A 23,596-nucleotide genomic window follows, 5' to 3' on the forward strand; every position below is an offset into this window, starting at 1 on the left:
GACTGATTAATGACGCAATAATTGTTGGCACACGCAGACTGAGCGATGGATGGCCGAAATGTATTTAAGTTTCTGTTTTGTTTTCGCCCAAAAGGCAAACAAAGTGTTAAAAAATTGACTTTCGGCCGACCATCAACCATCGACCATCGCTTATCGGACCAAGGGATCAATGGCTGGTCGTTGTTCGGGCCATTTGATAGGATTATTATCGTGTTCTTAGCCCTTTTGGCATTTGATTTTGCGGAAAGCTTTTGTCGGCTCCCTAAACTTCCATTTCGTTACGTTCAATTTACCAAATTGCTTGAGTGGCGAATGGAAATTTCAACTATTTTCCCCAATGGTTTTTCTATTAGCGGGTCGAACTCTCTGGGGTTTGGGAGCCCTAATGATGATTTATATTTGCTTTGAGCTTTGAATTGGTTGGTTAATTATGCCAGTTAAGCGACTGGGGTTTTTGGGGGTTCGAAATGAATTTCAATTTCCTCAATGATAACTGACACTTTAAATGGTTTTCTGATTGAAACTCATTGAAAGGCGTCCTAGATAATGATCGCTAAGTAATTGAACTAATGTTTATTTTGGGGTAGGTTTTTTGATCTTTGCTTCTGTGAATCAAAACCAAGTTGATTGGTTTGTGCAATGGATTTGTAATTAATAAAGGAAAATCTGTTATGGGGTTAAATAATATTTGGATAATAAATTCTTGTTTATTTCTTGTTTTGTAAGAAATATTTAAATATTTAATTTTTCGGTGTATGCTATAATATTTTTTCTTCATAAAAGTGATATAGTGTTAATCCCTTCAGGAGCTGAGATCCCCTAGCATATTTACCTGCACAATCCCACACAGCGTAAACAAAGAATAATTAGCAAAAGAAACAGACGAAAGTAATAAAGGGAGTGAGCACTCCTCTGAAGGTGTTGAAAATTATGCATATAAGCGGGGGAAAACGGAAATGAAGTACAAATTTCCTAGCTGCTGCGATTTATGTTGGCTAGAGATCCCAGAGGATATTTTCCGGGGAGATGAGAGTCAGGTGAAGTCGGTTGCCAGGCGCGCTAATTTGCTAAGCTCGCTTACACATTGGAACTGGGTGGAGGGTAAGTAAAAGCCCCCTTTTAAGCACCCCCCAAGGGAGATCCTGGCAAAGGCTTTTGCGGTATTATCATTAGAATTTAAATTGCCTTTCGTCGCTGGAGTTGTGTTGCTGTTGTTGTTGCTTCGCCGGCGTCGTTAAGGTAAGGGCAAATAATTTGTGGCGCCACCGCTGGCATATTTTTTATGAGCTTATTTACCCTTCTGCCTGGGTCGCTGTCTCTAATTTAAGCGCCTTTTCTTTAAGCTCTTTTATCTAACTGAATATTTAATTAACCGCACAACGTGAAAAAGTGAAAACTGTGTGGAAAAGCAAGCGGAGTGACAGAAAAGAATTGGGTTAAGCCAACTACAAATAAAATAAAAATTATATCCAAGTCGAAGGAAAACTTTTTCGGATTAACAACTTTCGTTTCGGCTTTTTCTCTCCCTTTTTCTCGGTTGGTTTTCATACAATTTTTATCTTATTTAACTTGTATTATCTTGGAGCGTGATAAGCCTTATCTGGCATGTGTTTTGTATGGCTTGTTCGGCTTTTGTTGCTGTTGCTGCTGCTGTTGGCATTTTCAAATAGTTGTGAACTTTATCACAACAACGAGCCACAATGGCCCCAGCATGAGCATCAGAATCAGCACCACCCACTGTTCAAACCACCCACATTTTGTGGTTGGACGGGCACATCATCACCCCCCACCACCCCTAGAACCACATGTCGCTTATAATCTGCTGTAACTTTCTGGCCCACTCTTAACTGACATTTTTGGTTTTTGCGGTTCTTTTCTGTGACTCTTTTACGCTAATTTGGCCAGCTAAAACATGAGAAATAAAAAAAAATGAGAGTGGAAATGTACATAGAGATTTGGAATTATTTCAAGATTTATTTATGTCGCAGCGAGGGAGGTGACATTGAAATTTTGATGTGGATTTATTATCTTCTATGTGATGGGTCGTTTGTTCTTATTTCAGAGCAGGTCTGGAACATGTTTTTCTGTTTACAATTCGCATTTCGGTTTATATTTTTTGGTATTTTTGATTGACAATCGCATATTTGCGAAAATATTTGCCGGGTCAGCATATTATTTGGAAACATAATTTCTACGAATATTTTTTCTCTTTTATAAATATTGCAATTCCAACAAAAATTAAAAATAATTTAAAAATTATGGTTGATAACAAATTTTCCAAGCCTTACTAAATATGACCTGAATTTTAATATAATAGTGCACATTTTTCTTCAAGCCAACAGAACTCGACCTTTCCTTCTAGAAAGTGTATTGCTACAAGTGACGAGTTCCGTTTTGAAATTTCTATGTTCTTGTTTTTATTGCAGCTCCACAGATGCTGTCATGACATTTGCCAATTGTGAGTGAATTGTGTCGAACATTTTTCGTTCTGGCCTCTGGAAAAGAATTTGGATTTTCTCTTCCCTTTTTTTGTGTTTTCGATGCAACTGTCGGAAGATTGTGTTGATTTATTTGATGAAATGTTTTTCTTGGACGCTCCATCCAAGCAAAATATTGATGGGAATGCAAATTCTCGGATTGATGGCACAGGACATAAACAAATGTGCAGAGGTGCTAAATTTGAAAGACACAATTTTAATGGAAGCAGGAATTTCCTGAAAACTGAGTTAATGCCAGAGAATAGAATTTTTTTAACTAAAACATTTGGAATAAAACTTTTGAAAAATAATTATTTATACTTTTTAAACAAAGATGAAATACTGATATAATTCCCCAAATGTGGTTTTAAAGCTTCCCATTTTATTTTATTGTCCCCATTTTACATGCCTAAGCTATCTTTAAACTGCCCTTCAAAAAATACAAAACTAAGTAAGGGCCCAAAAACACAAACCCTTATAAAAACCTCTTTTAATTCCTCCCACTCTGAATTTCCCCACAGAATGATAATACATTTTTAATATGCACATAATTCTCTTATATATTTTTGCAAAAGGACAAAGATATGAAAGCCCGGTCTAAAAAAAAACCAAAGAATAGAAAGGGTGCGGAAAAGCTGAGGGAAATGCGGTGGAAAAGCAGAATAAATAACATTTAGTGTGAACGCTGAGAACATGCGAAAATGTAGTTAACATTGCAAAACAGTAACGAATGAAGTGGAAATGGAATTGAAAGCGCAAACACACACACACTCAAAAAGGGAGGAAGGACTTCAGCACAAAAGTTTGCGAGTGCTAGACAAAATGAGAAAGAGAGGGGGCGCGAAAAATAGAAAGAGCCAGAGCATCTTTTGTGCTGTTTTATGTCTGTCTCGGCGGCTTCTGCATTTCCAGCTGCATAAAGTTCGCATTTAATTTCGTTGGCAACACTTTTTTCGCTGGCTCCCAAGCTTTTCCTACTTTTTTTCTAGTTTTTCTCATTTTTTTCCTCGTTTTTCACAAATATCTCAGTGCTGTTGTTGTCTCTATCGCATGTTTGGCCGCGAGTTATCATTTCTAGAGTCACCCACACACACATAGAGCCTTAGAATCGCTATAAACATGTCACAGTGTCTGTGCGGCGTCTGCAGTTCGCCCCATTTTCCACCCACTTCCCTTTTTTTTGCCGCGCAGCAAACAGGAAGCAGTCAGCCCAACACTGGCACAAATTAAATGCAATAACACGAGAATAAAAACAAAAAAAAATAAAGGAAAGGCAAGGGAAAAAAGTAAAAATAAAAATAAAAGGGAGCCAGAACAGAGGAGACTTGTATGAACCTCGGAGCTGCCGCAACGGAAATACTATGCAGGATAAAGAGGAGCCGAGTCCTGAGGAAGGGGACGTAGGAACTAGTGCCACGTTCAAGCAATTATAGTCAAAGTGAAGTTGTAATCTTCGGTGGTGTTCGGTCCCCTGCAGATGGCAATGACAAATAACTTTATCTGCCATGCAAGAGAAATGCGAGCACAATATGCACACGGAATGGAAAACCAGATTCTGAGATATGCGAATTGGGGTTTGGATGCTAAATCACATATATGATTTACAATTTATGCAATCTAAAAGGATTTTAATTTGATCAATTATGAAACTGTAAATATTATTACATTTACCATGTCATATCTACACAATTTTATAAATGGAAAAAAAAACTATTTCTGCATATTGAAAAAAACGGTTTCAATTATGTGGTTCTAATACATAGATCGATTGGAAGAAATCATTGACTTAAGATCAATTAAATTAAAAGTTTATAAGCCTCAAAGATTTTAGTAAAATAATTAAATAACTATTCCGACTTAACTTTTAATAATATTTTAAAACTTCTTTCAAAACATTTCCCATTTATATTAAAGTTTGGGTCAACGACTAAATAGGAATATTCAACTATATACCTTAGTGGCCATAAAATATGCACCATTCAAACTCAAAATTCAGCTTGTCAATCACAAGTCAACCGTGTCTGTGTCCCCACGATTCGATTCGCTGATCCTGGCGAGGAGGCTTAAAACTATGCAACACTTTGTTTCTTTTTCCGCATCTCCTCGCAACCACTGACTGACAAGAGCCACTCGAAACTGGCTACAGTGGGTCCACAGTGCTCATCAGGAACTAACCATCACACTCACACTCACATCTGCACATCCTGTGGTCATTCCTGTCCAAATGGGGATTGCAGAAAAAACAAACAGGAGCCGCAGAGCCTGGTCAATCGTCGGCGTTCAACGTCCAAGTCAAGGACCATTGCCTTGCCCTCAAGTGGAACTCCGCCCTTTTATTTTTGTTTCTATGTAAACTTTTTTCTCCGCCATTCGCTTTGGCTTGCATTTGTTTTTCCACCAGCAAACCCTGCTCTTCACTACATGTTTTCTTTTTTTGGCCACGCTTTGCGCGGAAATGTAAATTAATTGGTCTAACAAAGTGCACTTCAATTGTGCTGCGGGCATGTGTTGTTATAGTTGTTAGTTTGCGTGTTCTCGTTGGCTTCGTTTTTTCGGGGAGTTTTTAATTTCTGGCCGGGCGATCATTAAAGTTTCGAGTGTTCCATAATGCAGCCAGCATAACATTTTTAAGCGGTTGACTTTTTTGACATCTCCACAGTAATTTTAAATGGTAATGGGTTTTTAACAAAATAAAAATTGCTAGTTTGTTGGAAATTGTTGCATTTTTAAAAAGAGTTTATACAATGGAAAATTTTAAGATTTTGTTTTAATACTCAGTACTTTATATAGATTGAAACTAAACTTTTGGTATCCAATTTTTATGTGTACTTCGCTTAACAGTTTTCCGCTTAAAACGTTTTAAGGCCCATACTAAAACACCCACAAAGTTTAATAGGGTGAAAAGTTATATAAATATTCATAAAACAAGCAACAAACTTAAAAGCGGTTTTAAAGCACCATAAAAAAAGTAGGTGAAATATTTTGATTTCAGCCTACAAAATCCAACAAAAATCCGATTCGGTGATTATAACTTTTAACTAAATAGACAATTAATGCTCGACGGAGCTGCTGGCCAAAATCTAGAGTTGCGCCACTAATCAAACTGCTTTTCGGGGAACCCACGCAGCATCAACATCACCAACAGCTTCAGACAATCGGTCAGACAATTTCAAGTGCTTCTAACAAACAAACTTCAAAGCCTACGCATTCTGTTGTTGAGTATTTGTTGTGAACTTGTTTTTGTATCATTTGTTGTTGTTTTGTTTTTCGTTACTTGTTGCTCAGCCGCCGCCGCTGCTTTTGTTTCTGGGTCTTCAACAGGTAAAATCTCATGCCCCACACAACCAGAAAAAAAAGTCTTGACAAGCATTCCGAATCGGCGGGTTGACATTTGTTGTTTGTAGCTTGAGTTTGAGATGTGTTGACCAATGTCGTCTCCCACACCCAGAGTCTGGTTTTCCTGGGTCTGAGCGCCTCGAAAGTGTGGAAATCTTGCCATGAATGAGCATTTCCCCGACTCGCGACACGCTCGATTGTGTTGTCATTTGATAAATAATCGGCTTTCGCCCTTTCCCCCACCCTATAATCTTGTTTTTTCTATGCTAAATCGTGTTAACACGTCTTAGATCTTATGTGGCCGGTCGGCTTTTCGGTTCCCCAAAGAGAATTGAAAGTTTTTCAAGATTTCCATGTATTTCAGCTTCTGTGTAAGACTCAAAACTATTGAGGGGGCTAAGTTTTTGAAGAGTATTTGAAAGGCTTGAGACTTTTAAGTAGATAATTATCTGGGTTAAGGCTGAGTTACAGCACAAAAAATAAGAATGACACCTGAAGAGTTCGTAGAGATGATAATAAACTATGACAATTTAGTTATCTTTATTTGCATGTTATTGCGCAAGTTTTGGTACTTTGAGACATGTGGTAAATATGTTGGGCAATTTACATGTTTAGGTAACAACGAAAAATTCTACTAAGTCATAATGATTTTTAAATTTGGTAAGTAAATTCAGAACAGTAATATTGAAAGCTGCAAATCATTTGAAAAATAATTTAATTAAAACTTCAATAATTTATTACGAGAATCTATGATTTTGAAGTGCCTAAAAAAGTCGTACTAGAATTTTCTGCCTTTATCCAATTAAAAATCCATAAGCCCCCTAAAAGCATTTTATTACACTTTCCACAACTTTTGAAGCAAACATTGAGGCATTAAAAAAATTATGCGTTATTCAAGTTAAGCTCTTTTCGCTTTCATTTTGATATTCCATTTGTCTATGCATGTTTTTGGTAGATTTAATTGGCACTGAAACAATTCTTAAGGCGATTATAATTGCCAGCGAGTAGAATTTTCATAAATTCTAAACGAAAATTTCAATTTCACTTTGCGCGAAGCGCACACAAAAGCACAGGGTCATTGTATGTGTGGTTGAGTGAAATATGTGTGCATAATTAATGCACATTTCACTTTAAAATGCACAGGCACACACACACATTTACGAGCAATGCACATGCACTCGCACACACACACAGGGACACACACTTGCATACAAAATGGCGACGGCTGTGACGCCTTTTCCGCCATTTGCTTTGAGCCGAGATTTGTGTTTAATTGTTGCATGGCGAATTCAATTTGCATGCGTCTGTGTGCGAGCGTTTGTTTGTGTTGGTGAGAGTGCAATGCACGCCTCGAAGTAGGCAATGTATGTTTGGCCCTGTAAAGTTGTTTTACTTCTTTGTGATTATTCGATATATATTTTTTTTATATTTTAATTTTATTGAATTTTTTTTGTTAATACTTTTTCTTTGCAGTTTTTGGCAACGAAATAATTTTTAAAGGTCACAAAAAACCGGAACCGGTTAAAAGAGTTCTGCCGCTTGGCGTTTTCCGTTAAACACGCGCGACCGGGCGCATCTCAAAACACGAACTGAAATCCGAAACTGAAAACTCGACGCCAGCATCCACAATCGACGCCGGCAGCGACGTCGGCCGAGGCAGCGAGTTATCCGGAATGGTATCCGAATCCGAATCCGAAATAGCCAAAGTTCGTTCGTCTATCGGCATCGACAGCGAACTTCGTCGTGGACCGAATGGTCGCATTTTCCACATGTGGGAGTCGGCCATTTCCCGAGTTAATAACAACAACAGAGAGCTAAAACGACAACAGAGCGGCCCCCAAAAAACAGTGGAGACTCGGAGAGACTTTTACGCATCTGGGAGAGCGGAAAAACAGCCGGTTGATACCGTTATTATCTACCGGCAAAATAAACAAAAACAACTCACTCTCTAATACATAACTGACTTTTGAACTCCCTCAAATTAAAAATGTATTTATTTTATAAACAAATATAATAAAATTCGTCCTAAAAATTGATGAATATACAAAAAAAAAATAATTTTATATATTTTGAAAACACAACTATATGCTATTTATTCATAAAAATTTTATATTTAGCTTGTTATGGATATACTACAGTTCAATTTAGGATACAAACTTGTGTGACCTTAAAATGAAATATAATAGCTTGCAAAATAGATAGGGAATAAGGCGGCAAACAAATTTCAGAAGTGGAGACTATTTCTTACCAATATAACCAACATAAATAGTGGTTAGCATTTGGAGCTTTTAAAAAAAAATGCGTCTGCGCAATGACAAGTTTGTTGAAGAACTGAATAATAAAGGGAACAAGCAATGCTCAGGATATTATCCTGTATTTTAACCAAGATTAAAAGCTTTTTATAACAGCTTTTGAAAAGGAAACCGCTTGTTAAATATTACAAATTTATAAATTTTAACGTACGAAAGGAAGCAACTTCATAAATATTATTAGGGGAAAACATAAACTGATATCTCAACTGAAAAATCATTGAATAAAAAACTGAACTGGAAAATTTTATATTAATTGAGTAAAACGGCAAGGAATTATGTTAAAGAAATAAAAATTCGCTAGGCCCATTAACAGAACATTTATCATAGGCTTACTTAAAATCTTAATTTCTATGCGCAGACAATTTGCATTTGAACTCCCAAACAGTTGAAGCAATGAAATAATTATAATTGAATTGAAATAGGAGGAAAGGAAACCCGAAAAGCTCAATGCTGAAGACAAAAGCGAGGAATATTGAAAAGAAAAGCGAAAAGCATCTTAAAATAATTATCTTAAATAGGCGAATGTAATTACAACAAAGCGGCAAAGAGACCCAGAACAATGAAAATGGGGCTGATGATAATGCCCCCAACCCCAATCCAACACGGTTTTAACCACCCCCTTCTTTCTCCACAAGCAATTCAAATAAACAAACAAACAGACGCCACGGCAACATCACTTGAGAAAAGCGCGCCACGCTGAACTCTCGAGAATATTGTAAGTGATGGGTGGGGGTTGGAAAATAGGGAAATCGCTAGACAATGAGGGGGAGGGAAAAGGCCCCCCAGATGAGTGTCACTGATAAGTGCATCCAGCAAGTGGGCAGAACTCATTTGTGGCTACAATGCCAATTTTGATTGCAACTGCAATCGAGACATTAAGTGCTCCGAGTGGAAGACTTTGTGGATTCGCTTTGGATTCGGATTTGTTTACGGATCGGAATCATTATAGGCAAGTTCAAGTGGATCGAACTCGGCCCTTGATCGGCTGCAGTAAATTTAACCAGCTAATTGCTTCCGCTTATCGAAATAGATAAAAAGAATTAAGAGAATTTCAGAAAAACTCTTTCTTGGTAACCCATGAAGAAAGTCCAATAACAATAAATTTCCCCAAAAGAAAAATATTTACAATAAATATATAACTAATTTAAATTTGTAAAATTAGTTATATATTTATTGTACATATTAGTAATTTAAATATAACAGAAAGACAAAGTATTGTTAACTTATTTAAGACAAGTTTACTGTTTTTTTTTTCTTTATAAATGCCTTATATTTAGCCCCATTGTATCCCATGACTGCTCATCATCTTTCGCAGTTTATTCACAGATGTTAAGCCAACAAAAGCGAAAGGCAATGAACTTTCCACGGGAAGCCGAACGTTCTTTATAAACTACATAAATCTGTCAAGTGTCGTTAAATTGTTACAGAATGAATGTATCATTATGTCAGCAGCAGGGTGTATTTAACTCATTTAAAAGATCAAGTCCGGGAAAAGATTAAAGCGAACACTTACCTTGAACATTAATGGATTGCGTTCAATATCAGACTCAGCGTTTTCACAAAGTGTTTCCGTTTCCGAGAGAAAGGCGAGGAACTGTCGAGAGAAAAATATACATTAGAATGTTATATTTAAAGTTATATTTTATAGTTATTAGATTACCTGATCCATGGCCCGATCAAACGATTGAAGACTATGCACAGCCGCATGCAATTGTTTGCCACGATTGATGACTCCATTGTTTAAGTTAGCATAGCTGAAAAATAAGATTAGAAACGTTTTAAAAATATATTTGAAAAAAGAATATGTATAGATAGTTTAAATGCATTGAACTAAATTTTATTATAATAATATAATTAGGTAATATTTTAGTAAATCTTGGCAAATCTACATTTTCTTTAAAGCTTCTGTAGCTCTTAAGTTTTATAATACTTTTCAAGTATTTTACTTATATAAAAGAAATCCAAAGTTTGGTTTTTAAAATAAATTAAAATAAACATTTAACAATTAATTAAGGTTTAGTTTTGCTTAAAACTATTTCGTCTTTATAATTCCTTTGTTTTATCTCACCGTTGATTGATGACTTCCGTCATTTTCTTGATCCTGGTGGTATCATCATTGGGATAGACGGCAATCAGTTTCTGGGTCAGCTCGTTGAAGATATCAAAGTGTTGCTTATTCTGGTGCAATTCCGCATGGAAGGACTGTCGGAAAAATAGGGAAGCACAATATTAGTTGATGTTAGAAAGACCAAATGTGAGATACCCCCATACCTTCTGCTCCTTTTGCTGGGCCTCCAGGATGTCCGCTGTGGTGGCAATGGTGCCCATTCGCTCGGTCCTTTGCTCCATGCGGGCCAGCCACTTCTCGAGCTCCAGGCGCTTGGCCTCGAACCTGCGGTTAATTTGAGATGGTGACAGGGGGTTAAGTGGCCGGGTGTCGAGTGTTAAAAGGGGGTGAAAACCTACCGCTGTGAGTCGCTCAGCATGTTCTTAAGCTGGGCAGCTCGCTGCAGGACACATTGCGACGTCTCATCCCAGTGTTCACGCAATCGGGTCACTGTTGAACAATTAAACGAATTACTTATTTATTTCACATCAAATCTGGTTAGTTAACGTTAGGTAAAAGTAAAACCATATTAAATATCAATTGGTAAACAAAGATTAGCCAGAGTTTATCGCCTTTCTCTTTGGTTTATTGGTTTATTGCCCGACCATGCAATTTAGTAGGAGTAATAACTTTCGTTAGCAATTTGCTTTGTCAGTTCGGCTGGTTCAGTTTTTAGGTTCAGGTTCAGGTTCGTGTGTGTGCTGTTATGGGTTAAGCTTGAGCCCTGTGCGGGAGGCAGGTTGGGGTTAAGTTACAACACAAACACACTAACTAGCCATCGGTGTGGTTACCTTTCAGACAGCAACGCATATAATCTAAGTCCGCTGAACAGTGCGGAGCTAGGGAAAACTGATTCAGCTCTACGCAGTCGAAAATCAAGAAGAAATAGAAATATTAAACTAAGAATATAGATGTAATAAGGGGTTGGTTAAGATCTTAAGTTTTTATTTTATGCAAAAACATTTTTAATCAATGAAAATACCTTTTTTAATCAAAATCTATATTGAAACGAGATTTTTCTAAAAAAATGTCACTTAAATATTATATTGGTCCATTTGCGCATAAGGAAATTGCTTTAGGGAACATTAAATAAGACCGATAGATTTTTATGACAACAAATATCACTTATTTTAATTTTACAATGATTTTCTGTATGAAAGTTGTTACATTGCTTACATAAAAATTGTTTAAAAAACTCTTCTTTAATTTCTTATACAAAAAAAACACTCCGGACTTAATTTGCATAGTCTGGAATGAGAATTATGATAAAACTAAGTCCAACAATTAACAGCTTGCTTAATTCTTCGAAGTTTATCGCTATAATTCCCAACCGGTTCTAGCTTACACCAATATCGTATTTTTCAAACCGAAGCCTACTCTTGATGTCGAGTTTAGCTTTCAATTCTTATGAAGTATAATTATATAATAATAATTTCTCCAAAAACCAAACATTTAAATAAATATAACTATTAAAATATATGAAATAAATAAACATAAATGTTTTTTTTGTAACAAAAGGTTGAAAACTTCCTTATAAATATTTTCTTAAATAAATTGTAATCCCAAGACCTTACCCTGAATGCCACCGCTAGAGTTCTGGGTGAGCTGGGTCTCGTCGTGCGACGACCTTCTGCGCATGCGCAGCTCCTCCCGCGACAGCGCCCCACTTCCGGCGGCCACTTGGGCGGCGGCAGCTGCAGCGGCCGCAGCAGCAGCAGCAGCGGCAGCGGCTGCCCTCGACTGCGCCTGATGTTGCAGCAAAGCGGCGGCTGCCGCAGAACCCGGCGATTGTCCCATATTGTGGACCACCTGTGGCGGTATATTGCCCAAAAGCTGTTGGCGGATTTGCTCGCGAAATTCGCTACTCAGCGGCATGGGTTGTTGCTGTGAACCGGAAGTTCCTGAATTTGCCACCACATTTCCGGTGGCGGAAGCTCCACCACCACCTCCACCGCCTGCAGCTGCTGCCGCGGCCACGGCATTTAGATTGTTCTGAAAACGATGTCGACTATATTGCAATTCCAGTGGCAAATTCCGATCCAACGAGCGCATATGGTGCTCTATGGTGGAGCGCATGGACTGCTCCACCTGCGAATTCGAGCTGGAGGATGAGGAGTTATTGTGCAGGGACTGCTGCTGGGCCTGGGCCCTCAGTTGTTTCAGTTCCTCCAGGGATTGCCGCGAGTCACCTGCCCGTCCCTCGTCCAGGGATAAGTTCCTTTCGTAGTTGGCCGTACGCAGATTCACCGAGCCACCGCCCAAGTGACGAGTTCCAGCCGCCAGACTGGCCTTGAAGCTCAAATCGAAATTGTTCTGCACGGCTGCCTCCATATTCCGCAGATTCATCTGCTCCTGCATCGCCCTCTCCATATTCCTCAGCCCACTCTCAATTCCTCGCAGTGCATCCTCCGAGCCAAACTCCTCCGTGGGCGAGGCAATCGTCCGCTGATTGATCTTCTTCGCCTCACTGGCCCTCGTGGGCGCCGGCGAGGGTACGGGATTTAATCCATTTTTGGAGCTCTGCTCACTGAGCGCCGCCACGGCGGATTGCAGGACCAATGGCGGCGGTGGTGGGGGCATCTCGAAGGGATTCGAACACCGCCTGGCGGCCATTCCTTCGGCGGAGAGGGTGGAATGCTTTTCCGGTGGCGGCGGTGGCTTATCCTTGAACTTCATCCCGGCCAGTGGGGAATTTTGTGCTGAATTTTGAGCCGAGCTCTGGGTGGAAGCCGGTTTTCTGGGCAGTGGAGGGGGTTGCCTCATCGGAGGCGGAAGTCCTGGCACCACCATCGTCTGGCCATCGGGCATGCTTTTTAAACTGTGACGTTTGGGTGGTATTTCCGGTGGTGCAGCACGATCGCTGGCGCCCCTGGCGGGGATTGCCGGTACCGGACGACTCTGGGTGGGCGGCAAGGGGGGCGGGGCACCACCTGTTTTGTGGGCCGGCAATGTATGAATCGCATGCTGCTGATCCTGTGATCCCTGCTTCCTCAGCAATTGCTGACCCCTTAGCGCCGCCTGGGCGGCCAATTCCGAGTTAATACGAGGTATCTCAGGTGCGAGTTTTGGACCATGTGAACCGGCATCTTCGCCACCCAAAGTGGGCGGTAGAGGGGGCGGTGGTTTGGCAGCCATTCCTCCTCCTCGTTGTGCGTTTTAAAGGATTTTCCCGGGATTTTTTTTGTTTTGTTTGGATGTTTTTTTGTTGGTTTTTTTTTTGTTTCCCGGATTTTAACACTTCACTTGATTTGCATTATCACGCGCCGCATTATGTGCGTTTGAAATGTTCGATTGGCCAGCGGCTCTTCACTCAATTAGAGCCGGAATAAATGTGTATAAAAAAGTGTATAAAAAGCACGGCTCTGTTGACATTGGTAAATCGTTGAATGTTAAAATGGTAAACATAAGCTACACCTTTCTCCCTCTCTCTCTCTTTGCGTCTCTCTCCCTCCATTTCTCTCTTTTGGTTTTGGGTTTGTTTATAAAACGTGCCGGAAACTTAACACTGCCATTCACCACAAGTAAATACTCCAAAGAGCAAAGAGTAAATAAACAAAAGAGAGTGCGAAAAATGCTCTTTGATTCTCACTCTCTCTTGCGTCTCCTTAGCAGCTTTCTCCCTCCCCCACAAACACACACACACTTTTACGGGCTTATTTTCACCACACTTTGCGCATTTCCCTGCGCCGGCTCTTTCTCGTTGCATACTTTTTGGCGCTGTCCGCTCATTCGCTCGGTACAGTGGATATTGACTTTGTGGGATAGGTTATTTTCTGATATAAAGTATTGTATAAATTAACAAATTTAAAAGAATTCTTAAAGCTTGCTTTAAGATCAAATGTAATCATTTTGTTATATTTTTCATTATAAGTTATTACAGGAATTCGTTTCAAAAAAGTATTTGGTATTCCTTTTAATTTCTTTGTTTAGATTTTAATCTGATAGTTTAGACTTTAATAAATAATTTATATCGTAATTATACCATAATAAATCGATTTTAGGTTTTGAGTGATTTTTAAGCTGAATGGTATTCATATCTTAAAACATTTAAGTTGGACTTTGAAAAGGTCCATAAAATATACAAAATATATTGAGGATTTGATAATTTCAATAATTTATTAATCTGTTTGGAACTACATATTTCTAATTTTAAAGTATTGCCTACGCATAAATATATTACTTCTAAAATGTTTAAAATGGCTAATGATAAACATATTTTCCATATTATTTTTCCCTCTTTGTTGTCTCGTAGAAAATATCTACTGTATTTGTCTTGACTGCCTGTTCTGCATACGAAATCAGCGAGCAACTAGCAATGTTTTCACGCACTGCCAAGTCGGCCCTGCTGCTGCATTTAACTTTTGGCACCTGCAACAACGAAAACGCAGACATGTAGTGCGCTTTATTGTGATCCCAGGCCCCCGAAATGTCCAACCGTGTGGATGTTGCTCCTTCGTTCCTTCGAAAAACCCCAGCCCATCCAGTCATCCAGTCACTTCCTTGGTGGCAGGTGCATTTAACTTCTGCCACAGACACAAACACAGACGCTGGCACACCGGCAAACAAGTGCAGACAACAATGTCGGGACGTTGGCCATTTGGCTTACAGGGCATTTCAGTTTCCACTTGTGATTCTTTTGTTGCCCCTGTGCCACTGTTGCATACTCCCCCGTACTGCAGAAGAGGACTGAAAACTATTATCCCGACGACCCCTCCTGGCAACTAAAGGATCCTCAGTCCGTCCTTCTTTCCTTCCTTCCGTCAACGACTGACAGTTAATAGCTTTCTCGCTGTAATTTTTACGGCTGCGCCTGCCGGCTTCTTGATTATGCAGCCGTCGCCAGATCTATTTAATTTATGACAAAAGTTGATTATTTAAAACTTCACTTGCAGGTCTGGCTGAGGAGAAAGTTTCTTCGCTTTGCTCCATTTTTCGACTGCCTCACAATTGCACTCAATTAGCTGGAGGCTTTGCAGAAAGTTGTGTAAAGCGGATTAGCAGGCTGTGAAGTGACAACTAATGGAAAAGGACTGTCCAAAGTTCTAGCAAACTGCTGATTTGTCCAGAAATTAAATAAAATATGCCAACTATACATATCATTAAAGGGGATTCAAAAAATGTAATAATTTTTAGAACTGTTAACTATTTAAAGTTCTTAAGCCTTTTTAAATCCAGCCTATTATATATTCTCTAATACTAATAGCTTTTTGATTTGCCCATGTCACCAACTTGATATTCATCAATTGCATACAAAACTCATGAATTAAGTATGCATAATTCCTCAAATTCCGAGCACTTATCGACAATATGTTCCACATTCGGCCGACAACCAACATGATGATTATCCCAATAACAAATACGTTTTGCCGGCCCCTCACTCAAATAAGCTTCAATAAATTCAATACCTATTCATACCCCTCCATTTTCCTTCCTGCTTTTCGTTGGCTTTTCTATTTCCTCGCTATCCCTAATAACACAATAATGGACACGATAATGAGAGCAATTTTTCCACGACACTCGATTGACACATCCATTGTTCTAGGCTCTACCAATCATTAATCATATTTTCCCCTCAGAAAGTGGCTTTATGCTCTAACAAAATTCCGACAATTTCTCATTTTAAGTTTTCAGTTGGGACTTGGGAAAAATTTGCTTATAAATAGTCAGAAAGCATGCTATACGTTGAAACTTCAGTATTTTGCGGTGGGAGAGGGGGAGGTGCGACTGGAAAAAAGGGGCGGGGGTGGTGTTCAGGGTAGATAGATAAACTATTTTTATACAAGACACGTTTACTGCGATGAGATGCGGGCGATACAGGCGAATGAATTGTTTGGCTGCTCCGCCTAAAAGTATGCAATCAAGTCAGATAACTTGAATTGTGGGCACTGGAAAAATGGTTGTTGTTGAAAGTTTGTGGTTGTTGTTGAAGTTGCTCTTTTAGTTTTTGTGGTTAATTTCTTAGCAGATACTGGCTTAGTTTTCCGGGTACAGAAAAAAACCTTGCAGTTTAATAATTTAAAAGAATTTCTTTGCATTAAACAAAATTAGTGTTATTTTTATGCAATTTGCCAAATGGTTGTTGTTGAAAGTATTGTTGCTGTTGTTGAAGTTGTTTTTTTGGTTGTTGTGGTTAAATTTTGAGTTATGAATAGCTTTGTTTTCCGAATAAAAATGTAATATTGAAGAAAAAAAATATTTATCTTCTTACACCACAAAAAAAATGTTTTAAGTATTATTAATTTAATGCAAATTTTTAATTAAAAACAAATATTTCTCTGGAATTTTAGGAATGAGAATTTAGGATTCTTTCATTCTTTCTGTCTGTGTAGCTGTTGCGCTGGTTGTTGTAGTAGTTTTCTTTTTGTAGTTGTTGAACTTCTTGTTGATTTTTTGCCATTTGAGTGAGCGCTAAGCTTCCTTGTTTTATTTTTTCTATGCTTTCTACGCTTTCCATTCGTTTCTTTTCGCAAGCGTTGCTGTTTTTGTGCTTCGCATGGAGTGGACTCCAATGAATTCCTAGACGCACACACACCCACACGTACACACTCAAGCACACTCGTGCACATGTACATATATCCACGCTCGCACGCCTTAAGTTATGCTTCACAATTTTTTTCCGCTGCTCTTCAGCTTCGTTCCGTGTAATTTATTGAAACACATTCATTTCTCGCTATGATGTGAGCAACAACAACAACAAGAACAACCGCAGCCATCAGAAACACGCCCACTTTATTTAGCCAGTTGCTGTTGTTGTTGTACGTCTGCTTTTTGTTTCGCATGAAGTTGGTTTATTGAATATTTATATGCAAATTGAGCACGATTTTCGTAAATGTACGGTCTTTCTTTTTTTTTTTTGGTTTTCCCTATTTGATTATTCATTTGTAATGGAATTTCATATTTTTCTATAATTAATTTCAATGGATTTATTATGGGTTTGCAAAGAGTTTTTCGTAATCAGCATTTTACGATCTTCCACTTGTTTTTGCGGTATAAATTATGGTTTGAATATATTGAGTACAGGTAGGTGTGAAGTTTGTTGGTAATCTATTGGATTAAGTCCAATGAATAATATTACATTTGTAAGAGGATTTATGGTTTAACATTTTAATAGATAGAACATTAAATATAAATCATTGCTTTTAATTATAAGAAAATAAAGCTGATGATTTAAAGTAATAGGTTTAAAACACCTTTAAATATTGAATTATCCCAGTATTATTTTTATTTGTTTATTTATCTTGCAAAATTTACGTTGTTTTCTTCTTTTCTATTTATTTATTTTCCACTGGCCGTTTTTTCCCTTTTTTGTTGAACAACATTTTGCGGCTTTTTGCCACCCTCACGTTTATTGATTTACAAATACGGCGTAGAGAGAGTGAGACGGGCAGCATGAGTGAGTGAGAAAGAGAGAGAGGGGAGCAGGGCAGGGCAATAATCCGCCGCAGACACAAAACTTTAAATGCCGTTTTGTGGTTTGACTTTGCTTGGCTTTTGGCTTGTTAGCCCCACTAAAAAACGTCCACACACACACTCAATTAGATCTCCGAATGAGATAAATAGATTTCGTATTTAAATTACAATTTTTTTGTATTTTATTCGGTTTCTATTTGCCGGAGATTTTTACGCGACGCGCACAATGCAGAGAAAGCGTGAATGGCTCTACGGGATTTAGTCGGAATTGGATATGGATATGGAGGAGTTTCACAACCGTTTGTACGCAGTCAGAGCCAACGAATGTCCTGCCGGGCTTTTCACAGCACTACGGACCCCAAAAGCGGACAAAGAGCCAAATAAGGGACATTCGAGAGAGGGAGAGAGCGAAAGTCACGGCGTAATTTCTCTCCAAGAGCGACAATCAGCAGACCAGCAACCCCCAAATGGGTAAACAAAAGGTGAGCGGCAAAAAAGGGGAGCGACCCGCAGGGGCGGAGGGTGAGAGGGGGGCTGGGTGATAAAGCAACCCCAAAGCAAGTTTACATCTAATGCACTGGGAAAATATTATATTTAATTTAATTTAAATATTTCAACGAATTTTAATAAGTTTAAATTCAGTATTTAAATTATTATGATTTGATTACAAAATGTTTTATATTTTTCAAATATTGCTATTAAAATATACAACAAATTTAATAATTAAAAGTCACTTAAAATTAAACTGCACAATTTAAGGTCGTTTTCAAATTTAAGTTTTTTTTAAATATTTCAACATTAAATTCCCGGAGTTTTTTCTAGTGCTCACACCCACCACCCAGCGCAACTCTCTTAACCAAACTTTCTCCCCATTTCTCCAATGTTCTCTGTATATTGAGTTCACCGGCATTCCATCAGATTTCTCCGGCCGCTCTCCGGATCCACTGGCATTTGTTTTGCTAGGGTTCCGTGGGGAACATGCGCATTTCGATGCGAATGCGATTTAGCCGGAAGACATTCAACCTTCCTGCCACATGTTGTGCGTACGTCTCTGAACCTTGACAACTGATAAGGATTATTTTTGCACAGGGTTGCAGCAGCAGCACCCTCCGCATGAAAGAGATGGATAGACTCGGGGAGAAAGAGACGGGAAGCAAGGAGGAGATTGAGCGGTTCGTTGTGCCATTGATGGAATTTGATGTTTATGTTATTGTGGCTTTAGATGTAGATTTTCCTTTATGTGCTGCGCAGTCGAGAAAAATGCTTAGTGTGCATTGGCCTTAATTAGTTGAAGAAAAATATGAGAGGAAAATAGTGGGTGGCAGTGGAATGATAAGAAAGCCATTTATGGGATTGTCGGCCAAGAAACTAGTTGAGAATTAGTTCCAGGAATTTTATCGTCATTCTATGAAAATAAAGCAGAGTGGAATGCAAAAAGGATATGCACGAAGCTTTAATATCAGAAGAATTTATCTTTATTATCATCTCATTTCAAATCTCTGGTTTAAAGTTTGATTTTTGAAAATATTACTTTTTATTTTAATTTAAAAAAACTGTAGAAGGATTGAAAAACCCAGAATCTGGAATATTCATGAATTATTTAGTAAATGTAAATTTCTTGCGGCAACGACAGAATCTCAAGGAGCCACAACTTCGTTGTTATGTCATTAGAGAGACAACAAGTGCAACCTTTTTAATGAATTTAATTAAAATTCATTAGACAACGAAAATTGTTAACGACATTTCGGTCATATGAGATGCCCAGAGACAAAAACACAGACGGAGAAGAACAGAGAACCGAGAGACCAGGAACAGGACACGCAGACAGTGGAAGTGGCGTTGGCCCAGGACAATTTGCGTAATGAGTGAGTGCATGGGGTCCGCACCTTTTTTCCCCTATCCTCCCGCATCCTTTGTCCTGTCCCCATCTTTTTTTGCAGTCGAGAACTGGAATTTCATTTTTCTGCAGCCGTAAGAGGAGCACACAACTTGGCTTGGCCCCAAGAGAAGTCTGGGTAAGATATTCCAGGACACCCAAGGGCATTCTGGGTGACACAAACATACGCACAAACAAACAAACCAACGTACACACACGCAACCGAACACGCTTTTTCAAAGTTTTCCCAGAAGCACCTATAACCTGCAATGTTTAGACAAATTTTCCGCATACTTTCGTTGCACAAAAAAATTTTGTTCGTGCGCTAAACTATTTTAGCGCAAATAACTTACACGGGCTAAAGAAAGGGGCTCAAAAGCCGAAGCTAAAAGTCTAACAACCATGACAATAATTTCACTTAATGCTTACTTAAATCCTACGAACGAACGGGAGAAGCGGGGGGCGTGGCACTGTGGGCAAACCGGGGTGCCTTTGTGTCATAAAAGGTCTGAGGTTAAGCAGCCATAGGAGAGACTCTGCTTCACTTCACTTTTTTGAGTAATTAAAAAAGAAACAAGACGCGGATAGCCGAATTAAGCGAAAGGCGACTCGCTGATACCTTTTTTTTTTGATATGCATAACAAATATTTATTGAAGAGTGTTATGTGAAACTCAATTCACTTTCACCCATGAAAAAAAAATAAAAATTAACAAAAAGTGAATAAAAAGATTGGTTACAAAAGTTTAGCAGTGTTGCAGTCTAGGCGTCTAAGTCTGGAATGAGTTTCCCACAAGCGTGCCGTCCAAGTATCCAATTGTCAGATGGGTGCAATCTTTTTAGTCTTCTTCTGTTCATAGGTCTGGAAAGTGTGAGGGCAAGTCTGTTTGTGTGGGAGATGAGTCTTGATCTGTAGCGGGTGGCAGAATTGGTGATAGATTTACAAACAGGATTAATTTTGAGATCTCGAAAAATAGTAGTGTTTCTTGTATAATATGGGGCGTTTATCATATGTCTTAAAATTTTGGATTGGCAGGATTCAACTCTTTTTATAGAAGTGTTACAGGCAGTGCCCCAGAAGTGTATACCCCAATGTAAACTAGGCATCAAGGTTGCTTTGAAGAGCCGGGTTTTCGCCGTGATCGATAGTCCACTGCCCGGACGAAGAAGCCATCTCATTTTCCCCGCTTTTTGCCTTACTGAAGCGCAGGTTGCCACAATGTGCTGCTTCCAGGTAAGCCGCCTGTCCAGAGTGAGCCCAAGGTACTTAACCGTGTCCGAGTGCTTTATTGGAGTCCCGTCTAAGGTTAGGCGATAAGTGTTCAGCCTGTTCAATGAAAAGGTGGCATGCTGAGACTTGGCAGGATTAACTGCGATGTTCCACCTCGACGCCCAGGCCTCAAACTCATTTAGCATGTCCTGCACCATATCTGTCGCCTCTCTTCGCAGAGCACTTGTCGCCAGAAATGCTGTGTCATCTGCATAGGTAGCTGTTAAAACATTCCTGCCTCTGGGCGACGGAAGGTCCGAGGTGAATATTGTATACAAGACAGGACCCAGCACACTTCCTTGAGGGACTCCAGCAAGAATAGGCCTTGAGGCAGATTTGGATCCTCGAACATCCACCTGGAAGGTTCTACCAATTAGAAATGAGCGAAGGAGATCAAAGTATGTCAGGGGAAGAATGGGTTTCAGCTTATAGAGCAAGCCACAGTGCCAGACTCGATCGAAGGCTTGCTTGACATCTAGGAATACTGCGCAACAATACTTTTTCGCCTCAAATGCTTTAAGGATATGGTTGACAACCCGATGCATTTGCTCAGCAGCGTTATGCAGACTCCTGAAACCAAACTGATGATTTGGAATTGCATTCTGAAACACATGAACACTAAAAAGCCTTTTTAGTAAGATTCGCTCAAAAATCTTAGAGAAGGTTGGCAATAGGCTTATAGGCCGAAAAGAATCTGCACAGCGGGGAGAGACGCCTTTCTTGGGGATCATAACAACATTCGCATGCTTCCACTGCTCCGGATAATATGAAAGAACAATCATAGCATTAAAGATACGCGTAAGGAACGAAATAGCTGCTACTGGCAAAGCTTTAACTACTTTTCCGTCAATGCTGTCATGGCCAGGGGCTTTGTTCATCTTCAGTCGCTTTATTTGGTCTTTAACTTCTTCTGCTTCAATAGGTAAAATTTGAGAAGCTAGACCAGAGGGAACATCATCAAAGGCTTCTGTAATAGCAGTCTCTTCATCTGTGGCCAAATCAAAAGGCTTAAATCTTTCTTCCAAAGAATCAGCGAATTCCTTAGCTATTTCATCATCTTTATTTGCCCAGGTACCGTCCGATCGAAGCAAGGGAAACTTCTGGAGAGGCTGCCGTTTAAGCCCGCGAGTGCATTTCCACAGTTCAAAGCCTCGATCAGCATCCGGATCGATAGCACTAAGTTTCCGGACAAAAAATTCGGACTTAGCATCATAAAGTGCTTTTCTTAATAGAGTATCAGCTCTTTTAAATATTGCTAAATCTTGTGGATGACGCGTTTGCATCCAGCGTCGCCGGAGTGATCTCTTCTGCCTAACCAGCGCCGTTACTCTGGTGTTTGAAAGGGCATTATTTGGCTGTGGAACAGCAGGGCGATTACCGATAGCAGTGGATGCGGCAGCGGCAGATTGAATCTTTAGAGTGAGGTCACTAACAGCTGTATCAATATCCAGAGGACAGTTCAGATCAGCAGATTCATCATTCTCAATAAGGATTGTAAGGTGATCCCTAAAACGTCCAATGTTAGCCCGACGAGACAGCAGCCTTGGTGTTGTAAGTCGGGGTGAAGTAGAAGCGCATAAAAGTATTTCAAGCGGAATGTGATCAGAACTAAGTTCATGAGATTCATGTACAGTCAGAAAGTTGGACGAGATACCCTTATAAATAGCAAAATCGATTGCCGTTGGATTTCGCCTTGCATCAGAAGGAAAGTGAGTTGGTCCTCCTGTAGCTAAGACTTGCAGACTTGAAGACGTAATAAAATCTAAAAGCTGAACACCTCTGGGTGAAGAGCGGATACAACCCCAAAATTGATTGTGAGCATTCCAGTCGCCAGCTATGATAAAACGGTTTGAAAATTCGCTAAAAAGTTGTCCAAAATCTTGAGCAGTCCATAAAAAGGAGGGGGGGCAGTAAATAGAAGCAATCACGATGTCTCCCAAGTCCGTGCTTAAGGTAATTGCAGCAGTTTGACATTTTACAGTAGAGTTGGTACTGTAAGGGGAGTACTGCAAGTGAGAGCGGATTAAAATAGCAGCACCTCCTCGAAGACGGTCAGAGGGATGATTAGCCGTCAATAAATCATATCCAAAAATTCTGAAATGTGAGCGGCTGTTAAAATGCGTTTCGTTAATTAGCATCACGTCAATTGAATTAGCCGTAAGATAGTGCTCTAACTCGAGATTTTTGCCAGTGACACCATTGGCGTTCCAAAATGATAAACGAATGCCTAAACTAGACATGTCTCCTGATCTTAGACGCATCAGAAGGCGAACTGCCGGTAAACTGGTTCATAAGAAGTTCCATCATTTTCAACATCATTGACATCATCTGGTCAATACGGGAGATAAGTATTTCAAAGCCAGCACTAGGCGGAGGAGGCTCAGTAACGCGTTGCATGGGCTTGGAAGTGCTAGATCCAATAGCCGGGGAAGGTAAAGCTGGGCCCCAAGCACTTTGGGCAGGAAGAGGGGCAGGTACAAATTTATTTGATGGTTGTTTTTTAATTGTTCCCGATTTGCGACGAGCAATTGCTTCTAGAAAAGCTGGACATTTGCGGTATCCTGCACTGTGGTTAAAACCGCAATTAATGCACTTAAATTGATCCTGAGACGTAGCAGGGCAAACAGGACTTCGAGACTCATGATCACCACCACATTTTGCACATTTGGGAGGTATGAAACAGTATGTTTTTGTGTGTCCAAACTCCTGGCAGTTATAACATCTAACAACTTCATCTCGGCGTTCAGGAGGGACGATAGTAATTGACTGATAAGCCAATGATTTAATGTCATAGACTTTGACATTATTTG

The 23,596-nt window shown here is 39.4% G+C and overlaps 1 protein-coding gene across 15 annotated transcripts in view; it reads right to left on the reverse strand.

Moving 5' to 3' along the window:
- The window catches only part of Dys (Dystrophin), a 152,198-nt gene that overhangs the window by 86,198 nt on the left and 42,404 nt on the right, over positions 1–23,596 (reverse strand). For 9 of the 15 annotated variants that reach the window (XM_070216825.1, XM_017151713.3, XM_070216819.1 and 6 more), the window contains 6 exons: positions 11,024–11,092; positions 10,592–10,682; positions 10,397–10,517; positions 10,194–10,327; positions 9,786–9,879; positions 9,639–9,719 (listed from right to left, as the gene is read on the reverse strand). In XM_070216825.1, coding sequence (XP_070072926.1) covers positions 9,639–9,719; positions 9,786–9,879; positions 10,194–10,327; positions 10,397–10,517; positions 10,592–10,682; positions 11,024–11,092 — 590 coding nt within the window. Of the gene's footprint in view, positions 1–9,638; positions 9,720–9,785; positions 9,880–10,193; positions 10,328–10,396; positions 10,518–10,591; positions 10,683–11,023; positions 11,093–11,806; positions 13,552–23,596 lie in introns of those variants that run through there. The other 6 variants (XM_070216826.1, XM_070216829.1, XM_070216830.1 and 3 more) reach the window with 2 other exon arrangements.

The sequence above is a fragment of the Drosophila takahashii genome, chromosome 3R, assembly GCF_030179915.1.
Source record: "Drosophila takahashii strain IR98-3 E-12201 chromosome 3R, DtakHiC1v2, whole genome shotgun sequence".
Classification (NCBI taxonomy): Eukaryota; Metazoa; Arthropoda; class Insecta; order Diptera; family Drosophilidae; genus Drosophila; species Drosophila takahashii.